This window comes from Macaca fascicularis, chromosome 3 (assembly GCF_037993035.2).
Source record: "Macaca fascicularis isolate 582-1 chromosome 3, T2T-MFA8v1.1".
NCBI classification, from domain to species: Eukaryota; Metazoa; Chordata; class Mammalia; order Primates; family Cercopithecidae; genus Macaca; species Macaca fascicularis.
Genome location: NC_088377.1, coordinates 176816071 through 176840783, shown reverse-complemented (window position 1 = coordinate 176840783; position 24713 = coordinate 176816071). Strand labels below are relative to the sequence as shown.

General features: G+C 45.7%; 2 protein-coding genes across 11 annotated transcripts; one reads left to right on the top strand and one right to left on the bottom strand.

The window, feature by feature from the left end:
• Positions 1 to 554: 554 nt before the first annotated feature.
• CYREN (cell cycle regulator of NHEJ) lies at positions 555 to 11560 on the top strand. 9 transcript variants are annotated; one of them, XM_074036047.1, is made up of 4 exons: positions 555 to 623; positions 2226 to 2500; positions 3463 to 3538; positions 8773 to 11560. In XM_074036047.1, the coding sequence occupies exons 2-4, from the start codon at positions 2364 to 2366 to the stop codon at positions 8803 to 8805; spliced, it is 246 nt and encodes an 81-aa protein (XP_073892148.1). In that variant the 5' UTR covers positions 555 to 623; positions 2226 to 2363; the 3' UTR covers positions 8806 to 11560. The 9 variants fall into 9 exon arrangements, with proteins under 9 accessions (XP_073892148.1, XP_015303564.3, XP_073892142.1 ...); XM_015448078.4 differs by lacking the exon at positions 8773 to 11560 and adding an exon at positions 4395 to 5430 and having other exon boundaries at positions 2226 to 2317; XM_074036041.1 differs by lacking the exon at positions 8773 to 11560 and adding an exon at positions 4395 to 5430.
• Positions 2196 to 24112, bottom strand: TMEM140 (transmembrane protein 140). 2 transcript variants are annotated; one of them, XM_045387451.3, is made up of 3 exons: positions 23932 to 24112; positions 20718 to 20826; positions 2196 to 6820 (listed from the first exon to the last, which is right to left on the bottom strand). In XM_045387451.3, exons 2-3 carry the CDS (start codon positions 20811 to 20813, stop codon positions 6239 to 6241), a joined length of 678 nt encoding a protein of 225 aa, XP_045243386.1. In that variant the 5' UTR covers positions 20814 to 20826; positions 23932 to 24112; the 3' UTR covers positions 2196 to 6238. The 2 variants fall into 2 exon arrangements, with proteins under 2 accessions (XP_045243386.1, XP_065398672.1); XM_065542600.2 differs by lacking the exon at positions 20718 to 20826.
• Between the last annotated feature and the right edge of the window lie 601 nt (positions 24113 to 24713).

The following is a 24713-nucleotide window of genomic DNA, read 5'->3' as shown; positions in this document are numbered from 1 at the left end:
ACCCTCTCACGCAGACCCCCTTAGAGTTGTAAGCCCTTAAAAGGGACAGGAATTGCTCGGTTCTTGACACAGGAGTCTTACTGATGGCCCTGGCTGAATAAACCCCTTCCTTCTTTAACTCAGTGTCTGAGGAGTTTTGTCTGCAGCTTGTCCTGCTACACTTATGCTATTATTCTATTATCTTCTTAATTTTCCACTTCATTAGGATAACAAATGGAGGCCGGGCTCCCATCCTCCTCCAGCACTCCAGGGCTGCCTGGCTCAGCAGGGATCCTCCACCTGGTTTCCGAGGGAATTCCCGGGAGGCCTTTCCAAAACACTCCCATTCCCTTCCACTAACTTCAGGGGCCAGGAATGGACACTCACTTTCCTCAGGCCTGCTGCCCTGCCTCGCGTTTGCAGTGCGCAGGAAACCGTGTGCCAGCAAGGGGCGCAGGCACGGCCAGCAGGGGGCGCCCGCGGACCTCCCAGTGAGCCAGCTGCCCAGAGCCGGAAGTGTCCCGGGTGCTAGGACTCCGAGGGGTCCGGGAGCCGCGCCAGGACCGGAAGTGTACGAGGCGGGAGCGCGCAGAAGACGCAGGCGGCCAGAGGAGGCCAGGGGAGTTCCGGTGCTAGGAAAGAAGGTGGGGATTTAAGTTCTGGGTGGGGCGCGGGTCCCACAACCGCTCGGAATTTGCCTCCTGGCTCCGCTCTGGAAGCTAAGAAGGGGCACAAGAAGTGGAGAGAGGGAACCTGAGAGCAGGGAAGCCAGTAGCCGGCGGGAGGAGCGCGCTGTTCCTCGGGTCGGAAGGAGCCGGTGCAGCCTTGACCCGCGTGCGGCAGGGTCAGCGAGGCCCCTGCGGTGCTTCGCCGCCGCCTTCCCCTCCGCAGTCACTGGCCCTCTGGGCCTCCCACAGGTCCAGCAGCGGGTACCGGCCCCAAGAGCGAGGGCGGGCTGTGAACTGGCATCACATCGCGTTCCCGCGGGGGCCCCCTTCCGCTTAGGCAGGGAACGGCCGGCATGGGACTGAGGTCTGTCCGCGAGCGCGGTGCCCCGGAGACCCGGCTTCTGGAAGGTGCTGCGGCCTGCCCTTCGGGCCCAGAAGCAGGGCGGGGAGGCGCGGGGTCTGGAGTCTGCAGGACCTGGCTGCGAATCCAACCAGCTGATTTCAAACTTCTCTGTGATCTTCTGCAAGTTAACTCAGTCTCAGTTCCTCGTTTGCGAAATGTACTTAATATGCACCCCAGGGTGAACCAAATTTGTCCACATAGATTGCAGCAGTGCACTTGCGAGGCGCCTTAGGGAGTAGGAGTCACTAATATCAATGAGTTTTGACAGAAATGAGGGGGCATTGGCAAAGGTGTGCCCCGTGGCCATACAGGTTAGGAGGAGGGCCTGCTAATATTTTTTCTTAAGTTGTAAACAGCCCTCTGAATGAGCAATACATTATCAAATTGTGATTCAGAGAGGACTATCGCTGACTACTTTTTTCTGGGCATACCTCTGCTTCAGGAGCTTGTGGCTTAATTCCTAAGTGGAAGGTAGAGACCTAGGCCCTCTGAGTCACAATTCCATCTCTCTGGGTGAGGACTGAGCTCCAGGACTGCAGACTGGAGGCAGAACAATTGGGATAGGAAGAAGAGAGGCCAAACTAGATCAGAGTCTGGCGTGGGCTTCAGAGTCCACAGACTGGCACAGTTATGCTTCGTGGCCCCTATTGCTGGTTCAAGTTTGACCAATCAGAAATATCTTTAGCTTAAGGGCGGGGTGTTGGCCAATGAGACTTTATTGTGAAATAAAATGCCCTCAGTTTCATGTAACTGAGCCACCACAGAGGAGTGGAGAAATCGAGTTGACCAGGTGAGGGAGAGGCCATTAAGAGATATTTTAGGGATTAGATGGGCTGGGCATCCCGAGGACTGGCATTTGGGGTGGTAATGAGGAGGAACATTGGGGGCCTCCGCCTCTTCCTTTCCTCCTGTGCTGAGTCAGTCAGCACAGAGGCTGCAGGAGGTAGCTCTGGTTGGCTCTGGCTGCCTGTAGGGGGCACCGCTTTGCGGAGGTCAGAGGGCTCTCTCCTGAGCCGCTCTCATGCCCACAATCACGTCTGCCTGATGTCTGTGAATGGCCGTCTGAGTCTCCTGGGCCCTGCTCACCTTTTGGTCACCTTTGGCCTGCCCTGCACCGGCCGGTAACTGCTTGATGACTGGAGGTATTGGAATTCACTGAACTTTATTCTTTGTAGGAATCAAAGATCAACTCCCACTGAGGACAAATGGACCTGTAATTCCGGGTGTGACGAGAGAACGGGATTTACCTTCCTGAACTAAAAAGCAGGTCATTAAGCTTTGGCCCTGACTTTTCTTTGTGAGAAGGTACAGAGATGGAAACCTTACAATCCGAGACTAAAAAGAGGGTCCTTCCCTCATGGCTGACAGCCCAGGTGGCTACCAAGAATGTGGCACCAGCAAAGGCCCCCAAGAGGATGAGAATGGCAGCAGTGCCGGTGGCAGCAGCAAGGTGCGACAACTCTGGTCAGATAACTCCTGTGAATCTGGCGAGTGGAGCAGGGACCTCCACGACCTGGGCCAGGTCTTCCAGCGTAGGCAGAACAGCAAGATGGGCAGGTGTTTTCAGTCTGATCATCTCTTGAGCTTTTAGGAGGTGGAGGGGCTGTGGGCAGGAGGCAAAATGGGTTAAACCTCGAGGACAGGAACCCGCTTCTGCCTCTGCACTGGTGAGTGCTCTGCTGTCAGCACACACACAATGGGTTTTCCATGTCAGCCAATCTCTGAGGCCAGTTGTCCAAAATGTGAGTCTCTTCCTTTACAACAAACATGGTAACATCAGATGGGCAAGATCAGTGGTAGGGTCTGTTCTGAGTGGTGCCTGCTCCTCCTGTGGACAGCCCTTTAGGGATGGACAGATGAGCAGCAGCTGCGGGGCCAGCAAGCGGTCAGGAGCTGAGGAGTGAGTTGAATGACGGTAATTGCGTGGGGTGGGGTGAGTCTCCAGGCTGCAACATCAAGTGGGCGGGGCCCCAGCACTCGGTGTTCCCCTCTCTGGCTCCTCCTCCTCTAAGGTTTCCTGACCGACAGCCTTCCCATGTGACTGCTGCCGCCTTTCCCTAAGTCTGGTCCTGCTTTCAGGTTCCTCTCAGTGCAGCCTCGGCCTGAGGTCCCCTTCCTCTTGCATCCACGTGTGTGTTTCAGAGGCGGCAGCCCTTCCCTACTTCCAGATCCTTGTAGGGCGGTTGGTGGAGGGTGGGAGGCACCCCGGTGTTGCCTCCATGAAGCCCTGTGCCAGTCACCGGTCTGCAAGGCTTAGGAAATTGTGTCCGTGTTGGAGAAAGCTCCTCGGCTCAGAGGTGCTGGTGCCTCCTGTGGGAAGTTGGCGGGAAGAGGCCCTCTTGCTCCTGTTTTCTTTGTCCTTGTGAGACCTGAGAGTCTGTGTCATCTGTGCCTTGCGTGTCTTTGTTTCAGACACCCTGCGACAAGGACTGTGTACTGCATGAATGAGGCCGAGATAGTCGATGTTGCTCTGGGAATCCTGATTGAGGTAAAGTCAGCCAAGCCTCTTACTCATGACCAGAAACTCTGCATGGGCAGAAGCTAGACTAGGCCCTTGGTCACCGTCAGTAAGAGAGACACCCTCTGCTGTAGGCTACCTTTTTCTCCTGCCACTTGGCTCGCTCTTGTGTCGCCATGTTCCCCAGGCCTCTCCCCATGTGGTTGTGTGCTCACGGGGTGAGTCTTTGGGGCTAGATGCACGGGAGTGCATGCGTGTGTTAGGGAGAGCGTGACTGCGCGCTAGTGTGTATGTGGATGGGACATGAAGCCTTTACCTGTTTGTGTTCTTGGAAAGGTTCCCAGTTGGGTAGGTGACTTCTTAACCGTTGCCCCTCTCCTGAGCAGAGGCTGCTGAGCTTCCTGGCTTCCTGCAGTAATAATTGCAGTGCCTCAGAGTTGCACAGCATTCTGCAGTTTACCCAGTGCCTTGAAAGCGTGTGTGATGTCATTTGGGCCTTGCAGTAACCCTGTGGTGTGGGGCTTTTCCTAGTGCTAAGGCATGGGCCCACACCTAGGTTTTGTATCCTGGGCTCCTTCCATTCTGTCACCGCCCCTTCTAGACATGTTTCTTCCATTTCTTTTTCCTTTCCCCTCACTAATCCTCATGCCTCTGCTTGCTTCTCTCCCAAGTGGGTCCTGGTTTCTTCAAGAGCTGTGAAGAGGGGGTGCGGGGAGGAGTGGGGTGAAGAGAGGGTAGGTGCTCAGGATATGGGTGCATTGCCTGGCCTGATCACACTGGCTTTGTAGTTGCTTCTGGATACATCCTGCGTGAGTCACTGACAGACAGATCAGCATGTTAGGGAAATAAAACGTATGTTGAGCCTGCCGTTTCCTGTACTCCGCAGAGCCGCAAAAAGGAAAAGGCCTGTGAGCAGCCGGCCCCGGTGGGTGCTGATAACCCAGAGCTCTCCCCTCCCTGCTCCATGTCGCCTCACACAAGTTCTGGGAGCAGCAGTGAGGAAGAGGACAGTGGGAAAGAGGCACTGGCTGCAGGCCTCAGCCCTTCCCAGAGGCCAGGGGATTCCAACTCTGCCTGCAGCAGGAGCCCCGAGGAGGAGGAGGAGGAAGAGGATGTGTTGAAATACGTCCGGGAGATCTTTTTCAGCTAGGGCATAAACTGTGCACTCAACTTTCTGCTGAGAGCAGCTGGAGGACAGCTGAGCTTCCACTGGTGCTGCTGGGCCACCCGCCTGTGGGAATGGGGCTCTCTGTGCTCCTAGCTTTGTGCCTTCTTGGGCCTGGCGGATTCATGTCAGGCCAGAAGTCTCCGGATGCTCCAGGCCTCGGGGCTGCCATTCTGAGTGTGCAGAAGGCAGGACTCAAAACAAGATCCCATTCGAATCCCGCTGTATGTACTGCATCCTCTCCCAGCTCTGAGGCTCTGGAATCCCAACTGTCTGTGTTAGTCAGTCACCAGGTTCCAGGGAAAATGATGTCATTTGGTGGTCCAACTTACTGGAACCAAAGAGACAGAACTTTTCAAAGAAAAGGATCACTGCCAGGTGCACTGGAATTACTAGTTTAGTCCACATGATCTCTCCTGGAGGAAGCCTGTTTAAAAAATAGTTTCCATCATGAGTCAATCAATGAGCTCCCACCTCTCCAGCCAGCCTAGAAAGCAAACGAGCTGCCCACAGTTCTCTGCCGTGTTTGGGAGGTTGAGGCCACAGTGTTTGGACTGGTAAGCCAGACAGGCCCCCTCCCCCAAGCTGCTACCTTGCTTTCACATGTACCTTGGTTCCTGGGCAGCTAGTTATAAAGCAAGAGGGACAGGAGCCCAAAAGAGACACTAAGGACAAGAGATCACACCAGAGTACATGTTTCTGCCTTTGTTTTCAGTGTGGCTTTGGACAGGAATAAATGAGTGAATCATTTGCCATACAGGTTTTCCAATGTGCAGGTGCTGGAAAATACACACAATTCCCCAGTGCTTAAGTTGTGCTAATGTCTTTCCCAGTTCCGGGCTGAGAAGTGGAGGGTGGCAGCATTTGTATGTGTGCAACCGTCCAGTCCTGATCACACCGAGGATTTGGTGTCCTCCAGGGTCTCATCATGGGAGTGATTTGCCAGCGGATGCCTCTGCCCTGAAGCAACCAAGGCTTGTCTTTGTGCTCCATGTGTCCTGTCTTTGTTGAGTCACTCAGAGATCACTCCTGGACCTCTGGGGTTGGAATCCCAGTGACGACTTATGGCGGCCCACTCACCATCGTGGGCTGAGCGGAAGCTCCTTAAGCAGGCCCCCAGAGGCACTGAGGTGCTCGCTCTTTTAATATCCTCATTTGTTTCCGTAAGTCTTTGCTAGGTTTCAGTTTGGCATTTGGTGAATCAGCCTGGAATTCTGACCTCATGACAGGAATCACTCCCTCCCCACCCTCCTGAAGCTAGAGGAAGATTTGCTCAGACCCATTAATTAAAGCAGGAATTGGTATGACAATGAGCTGCGTGGTTTTAGGGAGTCCTTGGGAGCCTTGGAAGTTGTGAAGGACAGACAATCCTATACTAAGAAGCCGCAGGTGCCCTGGCTGCCCTTGCTGCCCCTTGGCCTCTTTGACACGGGGGCCCCACCTCCTCTGCAGTAGGTTCCATCTGCTGGAGCTGGAGATCAGTGTTAGCTATGAAATGAGATGGCTGAACAGATGTGCCACCTCCGACCATGGTTGGAACTGAACCCTTGCAATCACATAAGCCTTTAGCAGCTCTCAAGCTCACTGTAAGCCCTGTAAGCCCTTAGAGGGAACATAACCGTGGCCATTAACAAGAGGATGAGTAAGGCCTGGGCGCTGCCCAGAGCTAGAAACCCAGGCCCCAGGAGGGAGAGCCTGACCCACTTCCACACATAGGAGAGGAAGAGGCCCAGGCCGCTGGCCAGCAGCATGGAGGACACAGCCAGGAAGCCCACTGCTAGCTGCCACTCTCTGTCATTACCATTGCACCAGGCTAGGAGGAGAGGCTGAAAGGAAAAGAGGGTGAGGACCAGGGCCCCGTACACGCCAAGCCTGGCCAGGGCCAGGCCAACCAGAGGCACCCCCAGGGCCTCCAGCTCAGGGAACTGGTGACACTGTAGGCTGCCGGCATCCTCATTCCACAGGCAGAAGTTGTAGAAGCCTATTCGCAGGTTGGGCAGGTCAATGAGGTCCCCAGACTTCCAGAGGAGAGCGTAGAACATCAGGCAGATGACCACAACTGTGAGGACAATGATGCTCATGAACAGCGGCTGGTCGCCCCACCGAGGCCTTGGCCTGGCCATCTCTCCTGCCCTCTGCGGGGGGACCTGTGGGGAGGTCACAGCAGTCAGTCTATCTCTGCTTCGCTTGCCCCCTGTGTCCTCACAAGCTCATGTTCTCCCTTTGGCATTTCTTATAAACCCATGACAAGCTTCCCTCCTACCCTGCCCTCCGCCAAGGACCAGAAATCTGAGGTAACCTCGTGCCAGGAACTATTTGCTAATAAGTCATTAGCTGCCCTCTGATTTGAGGTCTGGAGGAAAAGTCTCTCCCAAGCAGCTTTGAAAGTGTGAAACATCTTCAACTGAGTGAAGTGCTCTTTAGCCAAAGACTTTGCTTCAGTCGAAATACAACAAACCATTGGAAACAGTGAGGGGATTTCTCAGCTCTTTTTTGAAGGTGGGTTTTGACTGAGGTGAAGGGCAAGGCCCACCCTTAATGGGGACTTGAAGGTGGAGGAAGCTATTGGTTTTCACCACAGCTGCCGAGACAACCACCTGGGGAGCTGTAAGAACTACCCATTGCTGGGCCACAGATCAATCAGAGCCCAACTTCCGTGCTTAGAGCTGGGCACTAGTGTGTTTCTGAAGCTCTGCAGCTCATTCGAAGGTGAGCCTGGGTCAAGGACCACTGACACACGCACTCTGATTTTACCTGTGGTGCTCTGGGAACTCATTAGTGGGTCAAGACAAGATGTCACCTGGTGATGAAATCCCATCATATACTCATTACTTTAAAAACTAACACAATTTTTTTCCTGACAATAGTAGTATATGTTAATTATAGAAAACTTAGAAGTTTTTGTTTGTTTGTTTGTTTTTGAGGTGGAGTCTCGCTCTGTCACCCAGGCTGGAGTGCAGTGGTGTGATCTTGGCTCACTGCAACCTCTGCCTCCCGGGGTCAAGCGAGTCTCCTGCCTTAGCCTCCCGAGTAGCTGGGACTACAGGCACCCGCCACCATGCCTGGCTAATTTTTGTATTTTTGGTAGAGATGGGTTTCACCATGTTGGCCAGGCTGATCTTGAACTCCTGACCTCAAATGATCCACCCACCTTGGCCTCCCAAAGTGCTGGGATTACACCATGCCTGGCCAGAAGATATTTTTTAAATAATAAAAAAGATAACCTTTTATCCCACCATACACATAAAACCACTGTTAATAGTCTACCAATATTTTCTTCCTGTGCTGATGTATTTTTACATAATCATGGTGTTGAACGTAATGTTTTTCTCTAGATTTAGTAAACATTTTTCAAAGCTGTTAAATATTCTTCAAAAACACGATCAATGGCTATGTAATAGTTCATGTGGAATCATCCATTACACTATTATTAGACAAATTGTTTCCACTTTTCACCATTATAAGTGGTCAGTGAAGATGCTGTGTGAATTGTGTTTGGAATCTGATTTTTCTCAGGTGATCTACCTATAAGTGCAATAATTGGATCAAGGGTAGAAATATCTTTTAGTGATCTTACTAAATACTGCCTAACTGGCCTACAGAAAACTTGCTAATCATAGGCCCTCTAGTTGTATATGAAAGTGCCGACTTTGTTATACTCTTTTAAAAAATTCTTTTCACTCCTTTTTAAATCAGAAGGGCTTTGTCCAGTTGGCCTCTGAAACAGTGGTCTGCACACTGTACCTTTACATATGTGTATTTTTCAATATGGGATAAGGTTTGGCTGATATGGTTTGGCTGTGTCCCTACCCAAATCTCATTTTGAATTGTAGTTCCCATAATCCCCACATCGTGGGAGGGACCCAGTGGGAGGTAATTGGATCATGGGGATGGGTTTCCCCCATATTGTACTCATGGTAGTAAGTCTCATGATACCTGATGGTTTTATAAAGGGCAGTTCCCCTACACATGTTCTCTTGCCTGCTGCCATGTAAGATGTGCTTTTGCTCTTCCTTTGCCTTCCGTCATGATTGTGAGGCCTCCCCAGTCATGTGGAAATGTGAGTCCATTAAATCTCTTTTTCTTTACAAATTACCAGGCATCTCTTCATAGCAGTATGAAAATGGACTAATACAACAGCATTCACACCGGGAAGTGACTAGGAACACAGACCTTCAAGCTTTGTGAGGCATGAGGTACTGGGGCCATGATACCAAGTGGCCTCCTGGAAGCCCTGGCAAGGAGTTCCAGGTGGTGTTCAGCAGCAAAATGAGTGGTGGCCCTGGAAAGGGACCTGAAAACTACACAGCCCTGATGATCAGCTTCTGAGGGGAGCCCTCTGGGGGAAAAGCCCCCTCCTCATTCCCAGAGCTGACTGGAAGGTCTGTCCCATTCCACACACTGCATTTGTTACAGGAAGGGACCAACTGGGGTAAAAAAAGAACATGGAACAGGCTGAGAGAGAGGGCGGCTCCATTCAAAGGACCTATGCCAAAAATGAGAATAAAGATTGACCAGTGACTTCTTTGATAGAGACCTGGGCACCCTGGCCAGTGAAGAGCTGGGGCCTGTGAGTACAGCAAAGGAGTCCACATTGCCACCACCTCCCCTCAGATGCCGCTGCTCTGGGCTCAGCAGCACTGGGCAGTCTGCCCAGTCCGGCCCATGGCTTTTGCTCCAGAGGAGCCCAGTGGGGACAGTCGGAGTGGAGGAGTGAGGGGCTGTCCCAGTGGAAGCCCTGGCCGCTGCCTTGGGTGGCACTGTTTCTCAAACGCTCTGGAGGCCCCAGAGGGCCAAGGGTCTGAAGACTTGGGTTTGAATGGAGTTGAGAGATTCTTGGAGCAATGATACTTGTTACAGAAGGATTTACTGGGAACTGAAAAGGTGGCATTAGTCTGGGATGATAAGGAGTTTTAACCCTTTGAGTCCATGGTATAGGAAAAATTGCCATCGGGAACATATTTTGTATGGTTTTGCTTATTTAGTAAATGTTTGTAAAAGCCTATATCTGTGCTTTTAATGGGTTTGGGTATTTTAGGGTGTGGAATAGATTTCCAGGACTTCTCTGATTTATGACGTCATGCTGTGGAAAAGAAGGTTTGACTTCCTCCATTGTTCAGGACCAACTGGGAAGGGACTTGGGGATGCCTTTGTTTAAACACTCCCTCTCACTTTTCCCATTTGAATTCTGTTACACTGGGGTTCCAAAAAAATTATTAAACATTTTGCTTTGAAAACAGAGCTCTCTTTTTAAAAATTAATGTGGCTTCTCAGGGGGAGATTGCATCAGCCACCTTGCGGCAGCTCCTGCCAGGTGCCAGGAGCCTTTGTTTTGACTTCCTCATTTTCTCTCAACTGACCTTTTAATGTAGAGCAAAACAAAACGAGCCAAGAAGCCCAGGACCAGGCATATGGAGAAGGTGGTGGCCCCTCAACCTTTTTATATTCAGTCCCAGCTCCTATGAGGCTCGCCACCATCTGGTGCGACTTGGAACTTGAACTTGGAATTCTCTAGTGAGGCCCAGCTTCCACTCTTGCCTTGTGCAGTCCAGCACCTGCTTAGCTGCTCAGGCTGTGTATGAATACATTCCCATCTGCCCATCCTCAGCCACCCCCCAGCTCCTAAATTCCTACCCTACTTTCTGCTTCTCTAAATCCGATCCATGCAGCCTGAGCATTCCTGGGCTCCTTCAGCCCACACTCTGGTTTAGCTCTAAATTAGGATTTATTCTCCACTCTAGTGTCACATCTCTGAGGAACAATCTTCATCTGTTTTGTTATTCTGATACACAGTAGGCACTTTTTTTTTTTTTTTTAAATGAGTGAATGAAAATGCTACATAGTCTCCCTGAGTTCTTTCATGTACAAATCTTGGTTACACATCTTAGGACAGCAGAGCTGCTTGAGGGAGAGCTGTGTTTAATGTCACATGCATGTTCAGCACAGTGCTGGCGTGGCCCATCCATGCTTTCTATTGAACTATGGACAGACTTCAGGAACTTGTGCATGGAGAGGGTGAAGGTTAGTGCTCGCTTCTTTCCCTAAACTTTGTGCAATGACAGCATATGGATCTTTGGTTGGAAACCCCAGGCCTACCCTGGTTTTTGTTTTTTTCTTTTCTTAAACAATCCTGATAATGACACTTCCACCACAATGAGCTTATAAATGCCCTTTAATGGTAAGCCAGTGTTTCCTTCAGAGAGCAAAGGGGAGACTGCTGAGTCACTGTGACCATTTTGAGATAAACTTTTTCCTGTTTATAATAAAATAACACATGCTGATTGCAGGAAACTGGAAAATACATGAAACTGCAGAGAAAAGACTAAAAGTCATTTATACTTCAGGTCGTAGAAGTAACCACTCTGAACGGCACACTTCTTTTTACAGTATTGTTTTACACCGTTGGGGTTACATAAAATATACGTTTGTATCCCACTTCGTGAACATCATTCTACGTGAACTAGAAATGTTACCTAAACACTATTTTAAGGGCTCCAGATAGCTGTATCAAAGTTTATGGTTTATACATAGATGCTTTGTAACATTATTTTGTTATGTTATGAATGCTGTGGTGAATACTTTTGTGAATCAACTTATGTTTCCACCAGCAGTTTCAGCGAGTGCCTGTCTCATCCCATCCTCCCCAGTATTGCATATTCTTGAGTCTTTTATTCTTTGATAATGACAAATGATGAATCAGTGATAGTTTTTCTTCATAATGAGTAAAGTTTAACATTTTCAAGTGTTTGTTGACCATTTGTATTTCTTCTTTTGTGAAGTGCTGTCAGTTCTTTTGCTATTTTACAAATAATTTTGAGTTTCAGTTTTTGTTTGTTGGTCTGTATGAACCCTTTAAAAATAAAGGCTGTTAGCTTTTTGCCATCGTAGTTGTGACAGTAAAGTATAATCCTTTCCTGCACTAGGTCCTCTGGACCAAGATGCAGATTTAGACTCCAGGTCATGTAATTTGACCACTGTCACTCGAGAGTCACAGCCTGAGCAGGGCCTTAGAGGGGAGATGATTTCTGCTTAAAGGCGACACAAATTCCTAGTTAGGGAAATAGAAGGAAAGTATTCTCAGGAGATTAATTTAAGGCAGCTTTTTTGTTTGTTTGTTTAGGCATCTCTAACATTTTCATACCAATAAGGGAGAATGGGATGGGGGCTGAAAGAGACACAAGTATTGTATCATTTAATTCTAAATTATGTATTTGTCAGGTTCTTATTGAAAGAGTGAAATTTTCAAAAGGATCAAGATAGCCATCTAAACGCAGGTAGTATGTGCCTCCACCGTGGTGAGAGACCAGAATGGTAAGTGGGTCCATTTTGAACAGATTGTCTAGGAGAGAATGCTAGGATAAACCATAAAAGATACGGGAAACATGAGAAGGAAGGAGAGGGTTTGAGGCAGCTTGCCCAGCTGGGAACTGACTGAGAGTCGGGAGAGGCTCCTGATGTGGGGAAACAGTAAGAGAGAACCCCCTAGGGCTCCAAAACAAACTTCTACAATCTTGGCCATGGAAGGACACCTTGACCCCACTGGGCCAGGGCCTGGGCCTGACATTCGGAGCTGCCTAACATTGCACAGAGGCATTGCTCCAGAAAGGAAACCAATACAAAATCTCACATGCATCTGAACTTGGAGCAGCCTCAGCAGGGTGCCATTTTGAGAGCTTAGATACTGGGACTCTACAGACATGGCTCTTGCTCCCGAGCTGCTCCAAGGAGGGAGACAGGAGAGCAGGTGCTCCCCTGCCCCCCTGGGAGGGTCTGCTGTCCTTCTGTGTGCTGCTATTGAGACAGATGTGAGTACACGCCTCTCCCCACAACTTCTTTTCCGCACTGCTTGTCTGGGAGGGACACTATGATCCCAGGCCCAAAGTGGCATTTTGAGAGTTTAATGCTGGGCTGCACCCCCACCCAGCCTGAGTTTGGGCTGATGAGGCTACAGCTGCCTCCTGGCTAAGGAAGGATAGGGAAATCAGGCCATCCTACACATATCTAGGACAAGACCCACTGCCCTGCCGTGGGCTACTGTGAGACCGAGATGTGACTGGCCTGTAGTGTTCCACAGCTTGTTGCCAATGCTGCTTACTTTTAAGGTGCTCCACCCTCTCTGGTCTCAGGCTCCAGTTGCTATTCTGAGAGTTTAATATTGGGCTGCACCTCTCCCTGGAACTGAGATTGGGCTGGTGCAGCTATAGCTGCCACCCAGCCAAGGATTAACAGGGAACTCAGGCTGTCCTATTGTGGGCGGCAAGCCACCCAGGTGCCGAGGCAAGAGACCGAGGGCATGAGCTGTTCCAGTATAATCAAATATATAAAATAAGAATAGTTATACTAGATATCGATAATAGATATGATTATATATGAATATCATTAATCATTAGTTTGTAACAATTACTCTTTATTCCAATATTATAATAATCCTCACTCTACAATCATAACCTAGGAAAAACCAGGCCATACAGAAATAGGAGCTGGGGGGACGTAGTGAGAAGTGACCAGAAGACAGGAGTGCGAGCCTTCTGTTATTCCCAGACAGGGCCACCATAGGGCTCCTTGGTCTAGCGGTAACGCCAGCGTCTGGGAAGATGCCCATTACCAAGTGGACTGTGGTCTAGCGGTAGCGTCAGTACCAAGGAAAAACACCCGCTACTTAGCAGACTGGGAAAGGGAGTCTCCCTTTCCCCAGGGGAGTTGAGAGAAGACTCTACTCCTCCACTTCTTGTGGAAGGCCTGACATCAGTCAGGCCTGCCCATAGTTATCTGGAGGCCTAACTGTCTCCCTGTGCTGTGCTTCAGTGGTCACACTCCTAGTCCGCTTTCATGTTCCATCCTGTACACCTGGCTCTGTCTTCTAGATAGCAGTAGCAAAATTAGTGAAAGTATTAAAAACCTCTAATATGAAGAAATAATGGCGTAGGCTGTGTCCTCTCTCTCTCGCTCTCTGTCTCTCCACCGTGGCTGCCAGACAGGGAAGGTCCCCTGTCCAGTGGGCATGTGACTCACGTGACCTTGTCAATCATTGGAGATGACTCACGCTCCTTACCCTGCCCCTTTGTCTTGTATCCAATAAACATCAGCACAGCCTGGTGTTCAGGGCCACTACTGGTCTTTGCGTCTTGGTGGTAGTGGTTCCCTGGGCCCAACTGTCTTTTCTTTTATCTCTTTGTCTTGTGTCTTTATTTCTACAATCTCTCATCTCCGCACATGGGGAGAAAAACCCACTGACCCTACGGGGCTGGACCCTACACCTATGCGCATCTAGGTCAATACCCACTGCTCTGCGACATGCTGCTGTTGAGACTGAAATGCGAGCAGACCTCCTTCCCCACAGCTTCTTGCCCATGCTGCCTCCCTGGAAGGAGCCCTGCCCTCTTGGTCACAGGCCCAAGGTGCCATTTTGAGAGTTTAATGCTGGGTTGTACACCACTTCTTGATGAGTTCAACTTGATGTGGCTGCAGCTGCTGCCCAGCCAAGGAGGGACAAGGAATCCATGCTCTCCCACACATACCTAGGACAATACCCAGTGCCTGCTACAGGTTGCTATGAGACCGACTCAAGTAGACCACACTCCCTACAGTTTCTTGCCCATGCTGCTCACCTGAGAGGGGCCCCACCTTCTCTGGTCACAGGCCCACAGCTGGCACCATTTTGAGAGTTTAATGCTGATTCACAATCAGTCTGAATGTGAGGCAATGTGGCTGCAGCTGCCACCCAGGTAGGAAAGGGACAGGGAAGACCAAGCTCTCCTAAGCACACTTAGAACAATGCCCACCACCCTGCTACAGGTGGCTGTGAGACTGGAGAGTAGCTCACCCAACCCATCACAGCTTCCAGCAACACCAACATGGACTGCTTGGATCCCAGTTGGCTGCTTTAACGCTGCTACTGCCATAACTCACATGACACCACCTGCTCAGGGGCTAGAGATCATGCCCACACACTAGGCTCACCACTCCCACTACTAGCTTCTAAGCAAGCCATGTGGAGGCCCAAGAATCAGACCTCCAGGACCCACTAACCATCAGAGCCAGCATAAGCTGCTGTGGGGACTAAAAATGGCACACTAATCCCACTGTTGCCACCACTCAGGCCCAAAGGCATCCAACTTGGCATCCAAGTCCCCAGCTAAACTTCTGGGGACTTAGTCTCAGCTAATTACTGTACTCTATCCCACTGAGGAAATCACAGAGACCACTGACCCTAGGTACTGCCGAAGAAGTCATAGAAAGATCACACTGCTGCAGGCATCCAAAATCAAAGTCAAAGTGTCTTAATCAACAACATACATACATCCTCAGGAAAAAATTCCCCCTTATGAAAGCAATTTCAAAAAATTGGAACAAGCAACTGCTACATCAGATGCAAAGAAATCAATGAAAGGATACAGGAAACATGTAAAAGCAGAGAAATATGACACCATTGTAATAGTCCATTTTCACACTGCTGATAAAGACATACTTGAGACTGGGAAGAAAAAGAGGTTTAATTGGACTTACAGTTCCACATGGCAAGGGAGGCCTCAGAATCCTGGCAGGAGGTGAAACACACTTCTTACATGGTGGCAGCAAGAGAAAATGAGGAGGAAGCAAAAGCGGAAACCCTGATGAACCCATAAGATCTCATGAGACTTATTCATTATCATGAGAATAGCATGGGAAAGACCAGCCCCCATGATTCAATTACCTGGGTCCCCTCTCACAACATGTGGGAATTATGGGAGCTACAATTCAAGTTGAGATTTGGGTGGGGACACAGTCAAACCATAACAATCATCAAAGGACCACAACAACTGTCCAGCAGCAGGAGATCCCAATCAAAGAGAATTCTTCAAAATGCCACATAAATAATTCAAAATATGGATTTTAAAGAAGCTCAATGAGGTACAAGAGAAATCTGAAAACTAATACAAAGAAATCAGAAAATTAATCCAGGATATAAATGAGAAATTTATCAAGGAGATAGACATGTTAAATAAAAACAAGCAGAAATTCTGGAACTGAAAAATTCATTGAAGGAAATACATCATATGCTCAAAAACTTCAATAGTAGACTACACCAAGCAGAAGAAAGAATCTCAGAACTCGAAGACAGGACTTTTGAAATAATCCAGTCAGACAAAATAAGGAAAAAAGGATAAAAAAAGAATGACTAAAGCCTTTGAGATTTCTGGGACTACAAGAAGTAACTGAACTTATGAATTATTGGTATTTCTGAAGGGGAAGAGAGATTAGAAAGTTTGGAAAACATATTTAAAGAAATAGACATCCAGATACAGGAGGCCCAGTGATCCCCAGGAAAATACACTGCAAAAGGACCTCACCGTGGCATATTCAAAATGTCTGAAGTCAAGTGAAAGAAAGAATTTTAAAATCAGCAAAAGTGACTAGTCACCTATAAAGGAAATCCCAAATCACATCAGACTAATTGAGGACTTTTCAGCAGAATCCTTACATGCCAGAAGACATGGGGATGGCATTTTCAGAGTGCTAAAGAAAAAAACCAAAAAAAACCAAAAAAACAAAGTGTCTGTCAGCCAAGAATTTTGTATCCTGCCAGAATAAGCTTTATGAAAGGAGAAATAAAGTCCTTCCCATACAAGCAAATGCTGAGGGAATTTGTCACCACTAGACTGGTACTACAGGAAATGCTCAAAAGGATCTTAAACATTGAAATGAATGGTGTTTTTAATTATTTTTGATGCAGGGTCTTTCTTTGTCACTCAAGGTGGAATGCAGTAGTGCAATCATAGTTCACTGCAGCCTTGACCTCCTGGGCTCAAGCAGTCTTCCTGCCTAAGCCTTTTGAGTAGCTAGAACTACAGACACATGTCACCATGCCCGGTTAATTTTTAATTTTTTTGTAGAGACAGGATCTTGCTATTTTGCACAGGTTGTTCTTGACCTCCTGACATCAATTAATCCCCTTGCCTGGCATCAATTAATCCCCCTGCCTAGCATCCCAAAGCACTGGGATTAAAGGCATGAACCACCATGCCCAGCCAAAAGGTTGACATTCACCATCACAAAAACATACAGAAATATAAAACTCATAGTTTGTATAAAACAATCATACAAAGGAAATTCATTAAAACACAAAGTCAAAAAGGCAAAGACAATTTATAAAACAACTTGAAAACAATAATATAACAGAAACAAAGTCTCACAGATCCATATTAACCTTGAATGTAAATGGATTAAATGCTCCACTTCAAAGATACAGATTGGCAGAATGGATTAAAAAACATGATCCAACTACATGTTGCTTACAAGAAACTAACCTTACCCATAAAGACATATAGACTGAAAACAAAGGAGTGCAGAAAGATATTCCATGTAATTAGAAACCAAAAGCAAGCAGGCATAGCTATACTTACGTCTGATAAAACAGATGACTTTAAATTAAAAGTAGTAAGAAAAAAAAGATAAAGAAGGTCATTGTGTAACGATGTAGGGATAAATTCAGCAAGAGGATATAACAGTTCTAAATATATATGTACCCAACATTTAAGCACCCAGATTCACAAAACAAATATCACCAAAGAAAGAGGTAGACAGCAATACAATAATTGTAGGGGACTTTAACACTACACTCACAACACTTAACAGATCATTGGGACAGAAAATTAACAAAGAAACATTGTATTTAAATTGAACTTTAGACCAAATGGACTTATAAAACATTCTACCCAACAACTACAGAATATACATTATTTTTGTCAGCACATGCAACATTCTCCAAGATAGATCACATGTAAGGCCACAAAAGAAGTTTTAACAAACTTTTTAAAAATTGAAATTATATCAAGTATCTTCTCAGACCACAGTAGGATAAAACTAGAAATCAATACCAAGGGGAACTTTGGAAACTATATGGATACATGGAAATTAAACAGCATGCTCCTGAACAATTACTGGGTCAATGAAGAAATTAAGACAAATTAAAAACATCTTTGAAATGAATGCAAAACCACATAGTACTAAATCCTGCAGGTTACAGCAAAAGAAGTGCTTAGTGGGAAGTTTATAGCATTAAATGCCTAAATCAAAAAAGTAGAAATATCATGAATTAACAACCTAACATTGCACCTCAAGAAATTAGAAAAGGAACAAACCAAATCCAAAGTTAGCAGAAAAGAAATAGCAAAGATCAGAGCAGAAGTAAATGAAATAGAGACAAAAAATTTACAAAGGATCAATGAAACTAAAAGTTCTTTATTAGTTCTTTGGATCAATGAAACTAAAAGCTGATTATTTGAAAAAATAAACAAAATTGATAAACCACTAGCTAGACTAACCAAGAAGAGAGAAGATCCAAATAAACACAATCAGAAGTGAAAAAGACATTACAACTGATATCATAGAAATACAAAAGATCATCAAGAACTATTATGAACAACTACATGCTCACAAACTAGAAAAACTAGAGGAAATGGATACATCCCTGGAAACACAAAAACCCCCAAGATTGAACCAGGAAGAAACAGAACTTATAAACAGACCAATAACGAGTAGTGAGATTGACTCAATAATAAACTCCCAAGAAAGTTTAAGACTAGATGTATTCACAGCCAAATTCTACCAAACATACAAAGAAAAACTAATATGAATAATCCTGAAACTATTACAAAAATCAAGGAGGAAGGAATTCTCCCTAACTCGTTCTCTGAGGTCGGGGTCACCCTGATACCAAAAATCAGACAAGGACACAACAGAAAACGAAAACACAGCCCAATATCCCTGATGAATGTAGATGCAAAAATCCTCAACAAAATACTAGTAAATCCAATTCAACAGAACATCAAAAAGGTAATACACTATGATCAGATGGGATTTATTGCAGGGATGCAAGGATGGTTCGACATATGCAAATCAATAAATATGATACCCTGGGTTGCTGGATTGCATGGTAGTCCTATTTTCAGTTCTTTGAGAAATCTCCATACTGTTTTCCCTAAAAGTTGTACTAATTTGCATTCCCACCAACAGTGTATAAGCATTCCCTTTTCTCTACATCCTTGACAATATCTGTTGTTTTTAGACTTTTTTTTTTTTTTTTTTTGGAGATGGAGTCTTGCTCTGTCGCCTAGGCTGGAGTGCAGTGGTGTGATCTCAGCTCACTGCAACCTCCGCCTCCCAGGTTCAAGCGATTCTCCTGCCTCAGTTTCCTGAGTAGCTGGGACTATAGGCACGCGCTACCATGCCCAGCTAATTTTTGTATTTTTAGTAGAGATGGGGTTTCACCATGTTGGCCAGGATGGTCTCAATCTCCTGATCTCATGATCTGCCCGCCTTGGCTTCCCAAAGCGCTAAGATTACAGGCATGAGCCACCATGCCTGGCCTAGACTTTTTAATAATGGTCATTATGACTGGTGTAAGATGGTATCTCATTGTGGTTTTAATTTGCATTTCTCTGGTGATTAGTGATGTTGAGCATTTTTTCATATGTTTCTTGGCCACTTGTATGTCTTCCTTTGGAAAATGTCTGTTTATGTCCTTTGCCCACTTTTTAATGGGGTGGTTTTTTCTTGTTGAGTTGTTTGTGTTCCTTGTAGATTCTGGATATTAGTCCTTGGTCAGACGCATAGTTTGGCAGCCCCTTCCCCACCAGGCACCACCAGCAGCAGTTGCTATCATGGCCCTGAGGACTGCCTCATGGAACTTACATGTTTTAATTTTGCTGCTGTTAAACATTACACACTTTGCAGATTTTGCAGAGTAGAATATTAAAAGAAAAAACCAGGTAAGCTATTGGGTTCCTAGGGCCTTTCTTTTCATAATGATTTCAGAAAGCCAAAGGGGACCAGGGAGGGAAGAACTTGCTTTGATAAGACTCTTTGATCAGTGGAAGGTGTCTGAGAAGGAATCTAATTTTAGTGAGAACTTATTAATAATTAAAAACAGACCTCAAATCTCTTGAGAATTTACTATATGCCAGGCTTTGTGCTAGGCACTTAACAGGTATTATCTTATTAATTTCTTATAACCATGTGGGGTAGAGTTATGTTTTCATCTTCATTTTCCAGAGAAGAAAACAGGCCTAGTGAGGGTCAATAACTTGCCCAAGTTTGCACAGTCAGTGAATGGTGGAGCCTGTCAGGCTGCATTGTTAATCACCGTGAGGATCCACCTCTAACTGGAGGCCTGGCCCTTTACATGCATTTACTCATTTAATCTTCACAACACCCTTGTGTGGACATTATTGTCACTGTTCCCATTTGACGTAGTGAAGATAGTGTGGAATACTGGTTCTGAGCATGGACCTTGAAGCTATGGCTTCTGGGTTCAAGACCCTGCTCTTCCATTCACCAGCTGTGTGACCTTAGTTACTTAACATCCTTCTGCCTAGATTTCTCATCTGTAAAATGGCTCTAATTATATAACTTATTTTGTAGATGTTATGGAAATTAAATGAAGTAATTTGTGCATGGCACTTAGAACATGACCTGGCAAGTATTATTTAAATTATTACTACTATAGAGAGAAAACTGAGGCTCAGAGAAGTTAAGCCCAGGCTACCAGCTTGACAGTAGTGAAATTCTAGGAAGACAAATAGTGCCAGGGTTCATTCCCAGAGATGAACTCTAGGAAGCTGGCCTCATTTATGTTTGGTTGTGATGACTCCAGGATGCAGCTGCCCTGTTGAGAGGTAGCACAGTGTGGTGGTAAGGAGCATGGGTTTTAGAGCCAGATGACCTGGGAGCATGTCGCTGTTCTGCCACTCACAAGTCATGTGACCCTGGCAAGTTACGTAGCCAGCCTGATCCTCACATCCTCATCTGTGATGCGTCAGTTGTCACGTTCCTCATGGGCTGTTGTGAGACTGAAGGAAGTTCACTTATATACAGAGGGCTTGGGGTCTGACACAAACTGGGTCGATGTGTTTGGTCTGGTCATGATGCTGAAGCTATAGCTCAGGGGGATAAACGGGAATTGATGGAGAGTCAGGTAGAGATGGTTGGGTGTGTCGCCTGAATGGAGAGAGGAGAACTGGGAAGGAAATGTTAGCAGAATAAAGCCAGGGCAATGGAACTTGCCAGGGCATAGAACAAGGGTGCAGGTTTACTTGTCGGAGGCCACCAGTCCTGGCTAAAATATTTCTGGTGGAACACATTGAAGATCATTGTGTTCATGGTTTGGGTGTGGCTGTCACAAAAATAAAAAGGGAAGAAGAAAGGGAAATGCGTCATTTTTCCTTCGACAGAAACATGAAGTCCAGGTTCTAATTTTTTTCAAAACAGGGCTACTGCAGTGTTTTTCAACAGTGCATATAGGTGGTGGCAGCTCCTGGATTTCACAGTATTTTCTGTGGACAGCCATCCCAACCACCAAGTTTTTTATGAATGCTGTGATGTTTTGATTTACTTAATTATTCCATGTAAATAAAACAGCTTTATCAGACGAAATAGGACTATACCATGAGACTGTAACATAAAGTCAGAAGCATGAGTCCAGGCACCCGGTTAACAAGCCACTGAGATAGCTGTTTAAATGATTCCATTAATATTAGTTAACTTGCTATTTGTGCAATTGTTTTGTTGATTATTAGCTCTCACTAGCAGATAATCCAAGTGGGTACAAAGGTTACATAAAGTTTAGAGGGAGAAGAAGATCCTTAAAAATGAGAAAATGTCTACAAATGACCCATCCTAATTTGTTTGTTTGAGACAGAGTCTCGCTCTGTCGCCCAGGGTGGAGTGCAGTGGCACCATCTTGGTTCACTGCAATCTCTGCCTTCCGGGTTCAAGCAATTCACCTGCCTCAGCCTCCCGCCACCACGCCTAGCTAATCTCATTTGGTTTCTGTTGGCAGGAGTCCATGGTCCAGTTTATGGGCAGCTAAGATTCACAAGATTCAGCGTTTGAGAATCAGTAGTACCAGAAACTAGTGATTGCCTTGCCTTTGGCTGTCAATGGTTAGTTTTCCTGCTCCAGCCCTCTCTTCTGCAATTACAAAGGCAATTTGCCACCCACTTCGACTGATGGGGTCAGCATTTCATCTTGTAACTCTATTAGTGAAACATTTTGGATGACCGCCTGAATCAGAGGCCCCGGGGAATCAGTGCCAGGACAAACCAGGTGCCTGCTCTCATTGAGCTTGTACTCTAGTTCGGAAGGCAAACACCAAACTATTTTTTAAAAGATAATTATACTTTTTGAAAAGCTTTGGGAAGGAAATAAACAGGGTGAGTGAGGGAGAGAAACTGGCAGGAGGAAGTGATGACTAGATTATAGGGTCGGGGAAAGCCTGTCTTCAGAAGAGACATTTGTTTTGCGTCCTGAAAGCGTTCTTCATTAACTAATGTTGAAGCAATTGATTAGCTAACTAGAAAAGAGAAATAAAACTATTTTAGGTCCTCATCTCACTCCACATACCAAAATAAATTTCACGTGGATCCAAGAGTGAAAGGTAAAACCATAAAAAGAATCAAAGATCTGGAAAAAAGGATATATTTGATTTATGAGTGAAAAATAAAATTTGGAACTTAAGAGCAAATGGAAACTACAAAGAAAGAATTGCACAGGTTTAACTATTCTAAAATCTAGATTTCTGTTCACCAAAAACAACATAAATATAATTAAAAATCAATGAGCATATGGAAAATACCTATCACAACTATGAAATGACTAATGTACTTAACGTTTAAAATGTTTATGCAAACTGTGAAAAAACATTAAACCTCATTAAAAATGGACAAATATGAAGAGATAATTCACAAAGAATGCAAAGTAGTTAACTAACATGAAAAAAAAATTCTGTAACTTTTTTAAAGATACGCCAAATAAAGTAACCTGAGTTTCCCTGTCAACACTGTAGGTAAAAACACTTGATGATACCAAAAGTCTACGGTAAAACTGGCATTCTCACACAGTGATGGTGGATGTGAACATCTGTACAAACTTTCAGGGAGGCAGATTGGCAATACACATTAAAAACCCTAAAAACAGTCATATCTCTTTGGCCCACTTTTATAAATCTATCCTAAGATAGCAATCAGAAATCCAGTCGATAATTTATACATAGGAATGTTCAGCACAGCATTAGTTTTGGCACAAAATGGGAAGCGGCTTGAAAGTCCAATATTAGAAGTCAACTATGACGTATCAAGGATAAAATACTATGCATCTTTTAGAAAAAGCAGGTATAAAATCACTCTACATAGTGTGCCTACATCCATATAAAGAGGCATAGGAGAAAGAGACTAAAGAAGTATTTGAAAATGTTAATGTTAGCTGTGGTAGCTCTGGGTAGTCACATTACAGGCAATTGTTCTTCTCTATTTGCATTAAAATATTTTTAGAATTATGGGCTACATTTATAAAAAAATAAATTTATAAAACAGACAATCAAAGCAACCTTAGTAATTAGATAAAGCAGGGACTAAGCTGGAAAGAAAGTTGAGAAAGGGGAATATGTGCAAGATTGAAAAAATATCTCATGGTCCGAGTCTCAGACCTGAGATTTTGGGGAAGGTGGTATGGGAAGTTGATATTGAAAAATGCTCTTCAGTTATTATGAGGGAAGAAAAGAAGGAAATATGTATCTTTTCCCTCTTCCAAAGGAGCCTTTGATTTTATAGGCAAAGAAGCATAGTGGAAGTTATTAGCGAAACTAAGCCCACATTTTAAAAAAATCTCTTAAAATATGCACCAAGAGAACTAAAATACCACCATAGATTTCCAGTGGGGCATGAGAAGCAATCTGGTCTAATAACTAATATAAGATCTAAACATCTCTTAGGTCCTAATCTTTGAGGCAAGAACACAAGTTTTTCTGTTGATATGAATTTTCGGTGTGTATTTTAAAGTTTTATGATGTGTTCATAACTACCTTTGAATAGTGGTTTAGTTAGTGGTGGTCGGTGACCTGCTTTTGTTTGCCTGTTTCTGATGAACAGTGTGTCGCACCAGCCACAGCTGTGTCCTTGTACACACTGCGTGCAAGACTCTGCTGTGCGTAGTCAGCCCTGCATCATTTCTAACCAGTTACACTGGCCTTACTTTCATCATCTTTGAGGCCAGAGCTACACATGTTGATGCTGCAGAGTGGAAGGAAGGAGAGCAGAGAGTAAAGGGGGTAGATTATGTAGATTATACAGACGTGAGGGAGGGAAGGTCAGAGATACGGAACAACCAGTGAGTTCCCCTGTGCGGATTGCCAGAATGTGAAATATCTGAGAAGAAAACAAAATTGTCTTACAAGGTAGTGGACGTCTGGGTAAGCTGTGATGCTTGCAGGATCAGTACTTACAGAAAGCAGGTGAAGAGCCCACAGGAACAATGAAAAGGAGAAGCAGGAAATTAGGGTTGGTTATTTGAATCTTCCTTCTCGCTGGCTTTCTAATGTCAGACTCCAGAAAGGAGGAGTGGAAGGGAAATGGCAGGAGGATGCAGTCCTGAGCTGGTGCCCTCTCGCATTCACAGTTGTGCCTAGTAAACAGCTCTCTGAACTTTGGTACATTTGTTCTGACTGATGTCACTATCAGCTGATTTCACTTTCGTTTCTTAACTTGTCAGTGACCCATGACTTTTCAGAAATGAGGTATGTAAACAACTTTTTACTGTGCTTCATGACATACTCTTTACTCACACTGTAGCTGGCAAACCAACTGATTTAAAGAGCCAGGAAATGTCTTGATTATATCACACAATAATTCCAGAAAGGGAAGTAGCCGAAGAACTCTCGAAGCTCCCAGTGATTTAAACTGCAAGATAAACACAACCTGGATTTTTATTCAGAAGAAACCCCTCAGGATCATCTGGTCCAAGCTCTCAGCCAATGTGGCAGTCAGGACCCAGGTCACCTCCTACTTATTCTCTTGGGAAGCAGCTATGCCGTCTGTCCCCCCATCCCCTTTCAGAGATCAGTTTTGTAATGATGACTGGGCTTCTCTGGACACAAAATTTTGTGTCCTGAGCATTCTTACTAGGGTATTTAGGCCCATGTTGGAGCAGCTGGAACATCTATTTTATTTCAAAATAAGAGCAGAACAAAGCTTTTATTTTTGTAAGCATTGGGGCTCTTGGCCAGAG

Bases quoted from the DNA above. Each gene is read 5' to 3' on its own strand.
- CYREN (XM_074036041.1), top strand. From the start codon at position 2,364: ATGGAAACCTTACAATCCGAGACTAAAAAGAGGGTCCTTCCCTCATGG. The intron at 2,501-3,462 runs GTGCGACAACTC...TCTTTGTTTCAG, and splicing joins GTGCCGGTGGCAGCAGCAAG to ACACCCTGCGACAAGGACTG. The intron at 3,539-4,394 runs GTAAAGTCAGCC...TGTACTCCGCAG, and splicing joins CTCTGGGAATCCTGATTGAG to AGCCGCAAAAAGGAAAAGGC.
- TMEM140 (XM_045387451.3), bottom strand. From the start codon at position 20,813: ATGAACACAATGATCTTCAATGTGTTCCACCAGAAATATTTTAGCCAG. The intron at 6,821-20,717 runs GCAAGTTCCATT...ACCTCCCCACAG, and splicing joins CACCCTTGTTCTATGCCCTG to GTCCCCCCGCAGAGGGCAGG.